The 11,989-nt window shown below is 30.6% G+C and overlaps 1 protein-coding gene across 1 annotated transcript; it reads right to left on the minus strand.

Moving 5' to 3' along the window:
• Positions 1-94: 94 nt before the first annotated feature.
• On the minus strand, positions 95-9,012 carry LOC111700350 (aquaporin-9; the record flags this gene model as incomplete). The annotated part of the gene is given in 8 exon segments (XM_023471230.1): positions 95-204; positions 1,901-1,997; positions 3,566-3,616; positions 4,847-4,945; positions 6,217-6,283; positions 6,918-7,009; positions 7,909-7,984; positions 8,494-9,012. Coding segments are annotated over 8 exon segments (618 nt in total), but the record flags the coding sequence as incomplete, so codon positions are not given.
• Positions 9,013-11,989: the final 2,977 nt, after the last annotated feature.

Here is an 11,989-nt window from a genome sequence, read left to right on the forward strand (position 1 = left end):
TTTTTAAATCAGTTTTAATCAGACAAAGTTTTTAAAGGAGGATCAGTTAAAATTATAAACAGTCTATTCAAACTTCGAATTATTAATATATTACCGTGAAAGTTTCTGTTCCGAAGCCAGCGATCAATGAAAGAAGACGAGGAGCAAAATCTCTTGCGGGATTAATTGCACAGCCAGAATTCAGACCAAAACTGGAACAGCAAATTTAAAATTAAACGGCAAGAAAACGAATTAAGGAATTTATTTTGGATTAAAAAAAAGTTATTTTAGAGGTGTATGCATTTTTGTACTGCAGTGTACTGTCTTTGGGTGGAAAAGTAAACACAAGACGTATGCCACAGCCTGACACGGAATCCATTTTCACAAAAATTATCTATGAAATATTCTTGTCATATGAAACTGTTATGTGAATTTTCAAAATTATCAAAATGTAATGCTTTTAACCTCCTCGGATACTAAACGAACACTAATGCATCTATTCTTGTTTACAAATTCCGCCCAGAGAGAACTGGTTTCAATAAGTACGCAGAGTATACGCAACCGCAATTAACTTGCCTTGCATTAGTACCTTGGAATTTACTATGTATTTGTAACACTATTATAGAATTTTTCTCTTTATTGAGAAGGTTTAAGCCTTTTTAGATTATATTTCAACCTTCAAGCTATACAGAGAAAATTTCTGTTTAAAACTTAAAAATTAATACAATAATTATCTCTAACATTTTTTGGCAAGGCGTAAATAAAAAAATAAAGTACAGTTTAAATTCTATTTTCATTTAAATTAAGAATCCAATTTTTATTCAAGCTAGAGATATAAAATTAACAACTTAAAAAAATTTATCATAAAAACGCGGAGCCTCTTGTTATAACTTTTCAAAAACAATATAGTCTAATTTTTTAATAAGCTAGCTGGTCTTAAAACATTGTGCCACTGTATTTTATGACCATGTAATAAGCAACTCAGTACCTTTCTTTAATGTAATAAGCAACTCAGTATCTTTCTTTATTGTAATAAGCAACTCAGTACCTTTCTTTAATGTAATAAGCAACTCAGTACCTTTCTTTAATGTAATAAGCAACTCAGTATCTTTCTTTAATGTAATAAGCTTTCTTTAATGTAATAAGCAACTCAGTACCTTTCTTTAATGTAATAAGCAACTCAGTACCTTTCTTTAATGGCCTGTATAGTAAAGTGCGGTGTTCAGATTTTATTATTTAAATACAAGGGTTCAGCATTTTAAAAAGAAAAATTTGCATTGTTTTACAGTTATACATAATAGCCGAATAAATCAAATTTTATTTATCAATTATAAAATTCTCATTATTTATTGAGTCAATATTCGTTTCCAGAATCCTTTTTATTAATTTGCAAACATTGAATTAATATGAAGTTCGCAAATTTATAGCTTTATTACATAGTTATTGGCATTAAAGCTTTAATCCGGTCTGCAAACATTTAAATGTTAAAGAATTTTTCTTTTAACCCTATCCCGGTTGGGATTTTTCTTTTAACCCTATCCCGGTTGGGATTTTTCTTTTAACCCTATCCCGGTTGGGATTTTTCTTTTAACCCTATCCAAATTGAATTATAAGAAACTAGGCTTTTAGGGCGCTTGGCACCCATTTTCTGTCTTAATAGTAAACATTTTCTCTTTCTATACATTAAGGGGATTTTAAATTGTTGTATTTTTGTGGATTTTAAAAATTTTACGAAAATCTAATTTGGTTGGAGGCAAATTTTTGAAATTTTGATCATCCATGAACCTTCCCTGTGGCCATGTGAGGTCCCACACAAAATTTGGAACTGATCGGTTTAACCGTTTTGTCGTTTATTGGACACAAACAAACAGACAGCAGACAAGCAAAGTATATATTTTGAACTTCTCAAATTCTGTTCATCTTACCTTCATGTTCCTTGAATCTGTTACAGCCAAGATAATAATAAGAAGGAGAGCTGTTCCAAGGATCTGATCCATCACCAGGGTTATTGTACTCACCTACAGTACAGTACATTACAGTACAGTACAGTACAGTACAGTACAGTACAGTACAGTACAGTACAGTACAGTACAGTACAGTACAGTACAATACAGTACAGTTTGTAGAACAGTACAGTACAGTTTACAGAACAGTACAGTACAGTTTATAGAACAGTACAGTACAATATTGGATTGTGCATTTAGCCATGCTTTTAGGCCAGGCCAATTAATATAAAATATACTAGATCTAGTGTCCGGCTTTCCCGTAGAATTTAAAACAAAAATGAAAATTTTGAGTTTAAAAAACTGAATTTTAGCTTTTGTCACCCCAGGGCACACGTGAGTTTCCTCAAAAAATGTCGGCCAATTTGGTTCAGCCGTTTAGCCAGCTATAGCTAACCAAAGTGATTAAATACTAAAGTGGGCCAAACTCATAGTTGGATGACGACATTTTATGTCCCAAGTATTTATAAATATGTATATATATATATATATATAAATTGGTCTGTATACGGAGTGTACAGTACAACAGAAACTGGACTCCCTTTGTTTACAAACACAGACTTAGAATTCGTATTTTACTTAAATATAAATTAACGTAAATTAAGATTTCAGAAGTGAATTTTAGCCATTTTACTGCACAATAAATGATTTCAGACAGCACAATAATGATGCAAGCATAATCTGTAAAACAAGGAATGCACAATTTGTAATACCGAAAAATGAAGATCTTTGAAATATATCTCTTGGTCTCCACTTTTGTATTTTGACAGATTTAAGAGTGGTTGAGAACTATAAGACATAGTTTTAAAGATATTAAGGGTGGCGTATTCAGGTTTTTTTTCCCAGGAAGGGCTTACAATTCTTCGTCTTTTTAGGGGGGGGGGAGGCCAAAACTCCCCCGAAAAGAATATATTTCACTAGTCCGAAAAATGAAGATCTTCGAAATATATCTCTTGGTCTTCACTTTTGTATTTTGACAGATTTAAGAGTGGTTGAGAACTATAAGACAAAGTTTTAAAGATATTAAGGGCTTACATTTCTTTTTCTTTTTGGGAGGGGGGAGGCCGACCTCCCCCCCCACTGATCCAGAAGGGGGATGAGCCCCCATAGCCCCCCCTGAATACGCCTCTGGATGATAACATAGATCTGTTTTAAGAAATTTACAAACATATTTTAAAATGGAGTGAGATTTGAAAGAACAAAACTAAGCAGTTTTAAAGATAAATTCCTATAGAATTAGAAGTGCCAGGCAAAATCAATGAATTAATTAAGTGACTAAATAGTATTTACATATAAACTACATAGAAACGTACAAAAAATTTTGATTTTAAATCGTGAAAATTTCGAAGTTCTATCTGAAGACGACATTTACATGGGTCTTTAGTCTATTTTTTCTAGTCTTTACTTTCCAAACGAAATCTTTTCATGAAATTATTTCCAAACCAAATAAAACCTTATGGCCCAACCTGTCGTCGTTTCCTTAGTCTGTTCCACTTTAGTATTTATTCACTTTGATAGCTAACAACATGAGGGAAGAGCTTTATTATATAGATTTAATATATGGTCTGATAATAAAATCTTACCGTATTAAACCTAGGATAGGAAGCAAATATTCCAGCAGTAGTTAAACTCCACTAAACAAGGATTCACATTAGGGTTTCAAACCACATTGGTAAATTGTCTCGCGACAATTGTTTCCAGCCACATTGGTAAATTGGCTCGCGAAAGTTTCAAATTTTCCGCGAAAAATTTGCATTTTTAATGCAAAAGTTTTGTAATTTTTCAGGAAATTGTCGCATATTTTGTTTTGTTCGCACGAAATTCCTCATCGTTTTCGCAAAATAAATTTTCCCGAAAAAAATTCATAATTTCACAAAAAAAGTTTGCGAAATACCAAAAAAAAATTTCGCGAGAGTTTTTGTTCGCTGGAAACCCTAGTTCACATCATTATTATCATTCATACAGTATATCAGGTGTTGTTAAAAAACTTTTAAAACTGTATTTGGTTCAAGTTTGCATATTGCACTGTGCTAAATTTTGACCATTAGAAGATGGAAAAATGAAACAAAACCAAACAAAGCGCTGAATAACACTGATCATTACATATTATTGGAAAAAAAGATCATAAATTTCACATAAAGGAATTGAGTCTTGGCCACCAACTCTGATTTTATAATCCCTATATCTTTGGATTCAAATGTCGTAGACCTATGATATTCCAAACTATGAATTCTGTAAGATCAAATTATATAAGCTTAAAATATTGAAGATTTACGACATTGGGTTCCAAAGATATAGGGATTTCAAAAGCAGAGTTGGTTGAAAAGACTCAATTCCTTTCACTAGATTCATGCGGTGTACCGTTCCGTTTTGCCCTATATATATCCTGTAAGTAAAGGCTAAGGCTTCTTCGGGGAAATAATTGGTGAAAGAGAATGTTTTTAACGGGATTGCAATACTATAGTTAATAGTTAAGCTAAGTCGTTTTTTAGGTTGAAAAGTGCTCTATTATGTTAATTTCTTCATTGTCTCTGAAGCAAGAAATGAGCAAGTCACTTTTGTAGAGAAGTCACAAATGAAAAGCTTCAAAATTCTAAAACAAAAACTGGAAATCTAATGCACACTTTTCATCCTCGTTGATAATAAATGTCAATCTAGCAAAAGTAGTTTTTGAGCGAAATTCGTATTCACTGTAAAAGATTTCATTTAACAAAAGTTGGTTGATCAAAATTTGGATCAGTGCTCAGTCAAATTTAGTTTACTGAACATTTTGAAATTCTTTGATTGTAATTGAACATTTAAAACCTGAACCCTTTTAACAAATAACTTTTTATAAAATAAATTAATAAAAAACTAATTTTTACATTAACATCTGCAGTATTTATAGCATCAGCATAGACACCCAGCACTACCGCTGCGGCCAGGAATGCTCCAATGAACTGTCCAAGAATGTAAACAGGGACCTAGGAATATAATAATATGTGAGCGTAGGAATATAATAATATGGGAGCCTAGGAATATAATAATATGGTAATCAAGGAATATAATAATATGGGTACCTAGGAATATAATAATATGGATATAATAATATGGGAGCGTAGGAATATAATGATATGGGTACCTAGGAATATAATAATATGGGTACCTAGGAATATAATAATATGGTAACCTAGGAATATTATAGTATGGTAACCTAGGAATATAATAATATGGGAGCCTAGGAATATAATATGTTAACCGAGAAATATATTTAATAATATGGTAACCTAGGAATATAATAATATGGTAACCTAGGAATATAATAATATGGGTACCTAGGAATATAATAATATGGGAGCGTAGGAATATAATAATATGGGAGCCTATGAATACAATAATATGGGAGCCTTGGAATATAATAATATGGGTACCTAGGAATATAATAATATGGGAGCGTAGGAATATAATAATATGGGAGCATAGGAATATAATAATATGGGTACCTAGGAATATAATAATATGGGTACCTAGGAATATTATAGTATGGGATCAAGTCTATAAGAAATATACTAAAATGTAAATCTGGAAATATAATAAAATGTAAATCTGGAAATATAATAAAAGTAAATCTGGAAATATAATAAAATGTAAATCAAGAAATATAATAAAATGTAAATCTGGAAATTTAATAAAATCTAAATCTGGAAATATAATAAAATTGGATTCAAGAAACAAAATGAGCGTGGTGACTTAAAAGTTAGACCCTCTTAAAATGAGCATATTATGTACAAATCACTCATAACCAAAAAAATAGGAAGACGACTTTTAAAAATAACGTTTTAAATATAAAAGTCGAATGAGCATGTGACACAGCAAGTTTGCAGTGTAAACAACCCCATTTCAATAAATTAGTGATTTAATAAGTGTCTAGCTTTAAACTATTTGCTTTGTAGCATTATAGTATACACTCAAGTATTGCTATAATGTTCGCCTTACTTGTTTTCTGGTTATCACTGTATGTAATGTACGTAAAGTACAGGGTGTCCCACATCATATTAGATCGCAAATCGTCTAAATTACAATTTTGAGGACTTTGCAGGAAGAAGAATGAATTATTTTGAAAAATTGAATAAGGCTAATTTAAGAATTTTCTTGCGGAAAATACTAGTTTTTTTCGAGTATTATGGTTTTATTTTGGCGTCAAAACTTGGAGATAATCTAATATAATATGGGACGCTCTGTATGATGTACATACCTGTAGTAGTTTAACTTTTCCAAGAAGAGCCATTGCTACTGTCACTGCTGGGTTTAGGTGACCACCACTTCAAATCATGATATTATATTATGTATTAAATTTAAGGACCTTACAATCAAATATACCAATGCACGAATGACTAGGGTGCCCTTGAAGCCTTTATCTGATCATCAATGTGAAAGATATAATCCTTTCTCTCACTCTTATATGCCGAGTCCATTAGCGCCTGATCCAATCAGGGTTCAGCCATGTGTTTGTTGTCTATTCTAAACCAATAGAAATAGTCTGGCGTTATAACATCTATCTTTCTATCTATCTCATCCAATTAGAGTTAAATGAATCCTTAAATCGGCGCTATCAGTAAATGGAAATATTTACTTCTAATGAAACTATAGTACTGGGTTTAATTAAAAGTGTTTAAATCTGATAATTCCTACTGTGATATCCAAATCTGATAATTCCTACTGTGATATCCAAATCTGATAATTCCTACTATGATATCCAAATCTGATAATTCCTACTATGATATCCAAATCTGATAATTCCTACTATGATATCCAAATCTGATAATTCCTACTATGATATCCAAATCAACTTGATTAGATAAAGCTATAAAGAAATTTGTTGTGAATAAAAGCCGTTTTTGTACAAAGAACCATTTAAAAATAACGAAGTTGTCTCTTTAGTTAATAAATGTGTACCTGACCCCGCCACTGGCCAGGATACCAATCATGAGTGCTAAACCGTATCCAATACAAATGTTCAGGAAGCCGCCATCTCTGTCTAGTGTGACCTTTACAAAACCAAATATTAATTAGCTGGCCTTAATTTTATACAAAACCAAATATTAATCAGCTGGCCTTGATTTTATACAAAACCAAATATTAATCAGCTGACCTTGATTTTATACAAAACCAAATTTTAATCAGCTGACCTTGATTTTATACAAAACCAAATATTAATCAGCTGACCTTGATTTTATACAAAACCAAATATTAATCAGCTGAGATTGATTTTTTTACCAAACCAAACTTTAATCAGCTGATCTTGATTTAAACAAAACCAAATATTAATCAGCTGATCTTGATTTAAACAAAACCAAAGACTGATCAGATAACCCGTATTCTAAACCAAACCAAATATTAATCAGCTGAATCTGATTTTAATGTTAAGTGGTCCACCATGTCCGATCATAACAGTTCTGAGTAACAAAAATATCTTGTTTAAAACACTTTACAGAGAAACTTGCACTTTTAGATAATACAGATGAAGGTTTAAAGAGTACCATAGTTAATTGGGCATGTCCTGCTGTAAAATCCTGTTCACTACTGTACTGCACTGTGCTGTACTGTACTGTACTGTACTGTATTGTACTGTACTGTACTGTACTGTACTGTACTGTACTGTACTGTACTGTACTGTACTGTACTGTACTGTACTGTACTGTACTGTACTGTACTGTACTGTACTGTACTGTACTGTACTGTACTGTACTTTACCATACTTAATTGGGCATGTCACGCTGTAAAATCAGGTTCACTGGAAATGTCGACGACAGTTTAACAAGGTTAAACAAAGCCATGGTATTCACGTTTACAAATATTTTTGATATTAAATAAGGTTTACGCTGTTTTCAAAAACAAAAACAGAAAAATAAAATTTTTCAATAAATCTATGATGTCGTCTTTGTACCTGAGCTATTGCCCCATCCCCGAAAACTACCAGGAGAAATGTTCCCAGTAGCTCAGCCAAGAAATTTCTGACATAACTGAATACAAGAAGTCATGTTGTATAAGTATAGTTCATTTTTGGTACGTTTTTGTTTTTTTTTGGTTCGTTTTGTTTTGTTTTGTTTCTGTTTTGTTTTTGATTCGTTTTTGGTTCGTTTTTGTTTGTTTCGCTTTTGGTTTATGTTTTGTTTCTGGGTTGTTCTTGGTTCGTTTTTGTTTCGTTTTTGGTTTGTTTTTGTTTCGTTTTTTGCTTTTTTCTTTCATTTCTGATTTATTTTTGGTTCGTTTTTGGTTCTTTTTTGGTTCGTTTTTGTTTGTTTTTGTTTTGTTTCTGGTTTGTTCTTGGTTAGTTGTTGGTTCTTTTTTGGTTCGTTTTTTTGTTTTTGTTTAGTTATTTTGTTTTTGTTTAGTTTTTTGTTCGTTTTTATTTATATTTTCTTTCAGAGTCAAAATTCTATTACAGTGTTAGTAGAGCAAATGTTTTCAAAAGTTGTTGTTTCTTCTCTCTTCTCTACATCTCTTGTGCATATTTGCATAAAATATTCACCTGTTTGATATTCCTAGTTTCCCCATTTTGTTCTATTTAATAAGAATATATAATCTATATATATAAATTATTTGCATATTGAAGATGCAGAAGATATGTTTCTATTACATTGTTAGCGGATTGACAACAAATCACTTTGGAATTATTTGACAAAAATCTACGGAATCTACGAAATCTACGGAATCTACGGAATCTACGGAATCTACGGAATCTACAGAATCTACGGAATCTACGGATTACGGAATACGCATCTGGATTCAAAACCTCGTTTAAGGGATCTTTTGACGCCCTCAATTTGAATAGCTACAAATTACATGTCAGATGCAGAGACAAGTAGAAAATTGGTAGAATTCAGCACTTTTTAGGATAGATTATTTCTCCGTTATAGGGATGGATTTTTTGGAGCGGGAGAAGGAAGGAGGGGGTCTCAGGGTTTGTGTTTTTTAAGAAAATCCTAAAAAGTCAAAAAGATTTTTCAAAATTTTTCAAAATTTTGTATGGCTCCACGTTTGAAATACAAATATTTTCAGATGACTGTTATCGAACCAATGATAGAATTCAACTGTTTAAACATGTACTACACTGGGTTGAAGACACAATTATTAAGATAAGGATTTTTTTATAATTCAAACATATTTCTTATAAATGAAGGAATGAATTTTTATTTGCACTTTCAGTTATAAAAGAAATAATTTTTCCAAAAAAGTACAAATTTAACTTTTAAAAATGTTTTTTGAAAACAGCGCTTTTTTGTGATCAATTTTAAAATCTTTTAATTTGTTAAAAACTTAAATAGATTTCAAATTTATTAATTGGTATAAATTACTCATACTTCAATGACCTTATTACTTAAAAATTTCTTTCACTAATTGAGTTTGTTTTTAAAAACAAAATCATAAAATTCATATAAACACAGTTATTTCCCAAAAAATTACACCACTGAGGAAGTCTAGCATTGTTATTTTACATGGCTTTCCCGCGCTTTGTGCAGCTTATTTAATACTCAAAACCCACATATTTTAGTGAAATGTTTTCGTCCCTTCGTTAGGGTCTCAAAAAATTGAGGCAGCTCATGGTTAAAGGGACTGTACGCGTAATTTCAAGTGACCCTCCATGCAAAGACGACAATGTCTGATTTACAACGGTACCATGGAAAGTTTCGTCAGATCTAGTATGAATTAGATATTCATGTTTATAAATTCAAAAACTGATTATTTTCAATTGTGTGTTATCTACATAATTGCCACGTGCATTTTAACTGCAATTAAACACAATAAAACGTATCTCCCTTTAAAAATGACTGTTCAAAACTCGATATCTTTCCTTCTTAATCATATTTATAGTCTATGAATTATCTTGCATCTGTTTAGGTATACGTACATAACACTGGGCTTTAATTATGGCGAGAATTTTTTCACCAAAACTTAATTATTAACATGTTTGCAACTACTTTACAGGAAAGTAAAGGGAATTTTACTTTACCAAGAGTTCCCAAGACCAATTTTGCCTACAAACCTTCCAGAGTTCAGCGAGGTATATTTTGTCGAGGGAACCCGTGGTTAAGTATAATTTTAAATTCAGGGGATATAAGTTCCAAAACTAGCACCTGGCCCATTTCTAACACTGAGTGTTAGAAATGGGCCAAATCTGCAAAGTTATCTTTTTCAAGAGTATTTATCTTTAAATCCAAGTCGAGTAGAACAAAATTACACCATATATTTATAAAAAATGGCTAAAACTATATATTGAAACAATAAATGTCAATTTCAAACAAATAATAAGGTGTAAGAATTAGTTTTTGATGATTTTTGATTTAATTTTCGAACATATCCCTTTTTTAAAACAATTACCGGATTTCAGCTCATGTCGCGTTTTCGGAACATATCCTGGTTTTGAGACAATTACCGGAATTCATATCAATGACAATCTTCAAGTATTTACGCACTTACGTAACAAAACAAGATGTTTTGATAAGGTAAAATATAAACAAAATAGAAAATAAAAACAAGCTATTCTTTTATAATCTAAAAATCATTACAGCATTTAGAAATCAAAATATTAATATCATTTGTTCTTACAATGTAGATTTAACTAGAAATGCGGGAAACTGTTTTGTCTCGAAAACGCACAACTGTTTCAAGAGATTTAATATAAAGAGAACTACTATTATATTTTTGATTTTAATAAAAAGTTTAAAATTGGGAATTGTTGTCCACGTCATGTTTAATAAAATGTTGGTTAAAGTTTTTACTATCTACTTTTACTCTGGATAATAGCCGGAATCCCAAAAACCCAGTCTTTCAATTTGTGCCCATTTCGAACACTCACTTTTAGAAATGGGCCAAGTGTTAGTTTTGGAACTAATGTCACCTGAAATTTCCTAAAAATGTTATCGTCTTTGGAGATGCAATTGCGGGTCGTTATTTTACTTAACTGTCTTAAGGGAGGTTAATTGTAACTTTACGGTCCTCTGTTTTGGCAATGTGTCGGGTCAATTGGCGGTAAAACAAACAAACACACAGACTATAGGTTTTTTTTGAGAGAAAACAGTACATTTTTAAAGCAAACATTTTTTGCGTTCCAAACAATCTTATTGTCCATTCTTATCAGTCTTTGCTTTTTATTAAATAGATCGGAAGCAAAATGCACAATTTTAAGACAGAGCATGAACACAAATCAAGAAGTTTGTAAAGATATATTGATAATCTTTCAAACAAATGCATTTTAAATTTTTTTCTTCAACATTAAAAAATGTTCAAATATAATTAAATTTTTTTTATGTTTTGTGAAGATAAAGTATTGTTTGCGTTAAATCTTCTTTTTAAAATTAAACAATTCAATACAAGATAACCAGGGCGCCGGACAGACAGATTAAACAGACAAATTATAAAAAAGATAAAAATTATATTTTGTTACTTTTTTTGTCCAAATTTCCAAACATCTTAGTTTCTGGGATTCTATTGAATTTTGTTAACTTAAAATGATTGAAGAAATATTAGATTTTGTTAACTTAAAATGATTGAAGAAATATTAGATTTTGTTAACTTAAAATGATTGAAGAAATATTAGATTTTGTCAGGAAAAGCAACCTTAGTTCTACTTTTTAATGAAAGCTAAGCAAGAATAGAACAAAATCATACACACTTGCATAAAAGGGTTCTTTTTAAAACGCTAGAATGTGATTGAATTAGAGCTTAAAGAAACTAAATCTGCAAAACAGTTTAATAGAAATTTTTAAAAGTCCAAAAAATCTAAAGTGTTTTATTTCAAAGGGCATTTTATAACTGTACAAATATAAAATAAAGGGATACTTAATATTAATATTTACAATTTTTTTAAAATTTTGAATATAATATAAAATTGAATTTTTAGATACAAAAAAACTAATAAATTTTTTTGTATATGTGTACATGTTTCTTCAAAATGTTGAAATAGAAAAAAATCTGAAATTTGATAAAAAATATGTAATCTGAAATTATGGAATTTTCTGACGTTC

The sequence above is a fragment of the Eurytemora carolleeae genome, unplaced genomic scaffold (genome assembly GCF_000591075.1).
Source record: "Eurytemora carolleeae unplaced genomic scaffold, Eaff_2.0 scaffold311, whole genome shotgun sequence".
Taxonomy (NCBI): domain Eukaryota; kingdom Metazoa; phylum Arthropoda; class Copepoda; order Calanoida; family Temoridae; genus Eurytemora; species Eurytemora carolleeae.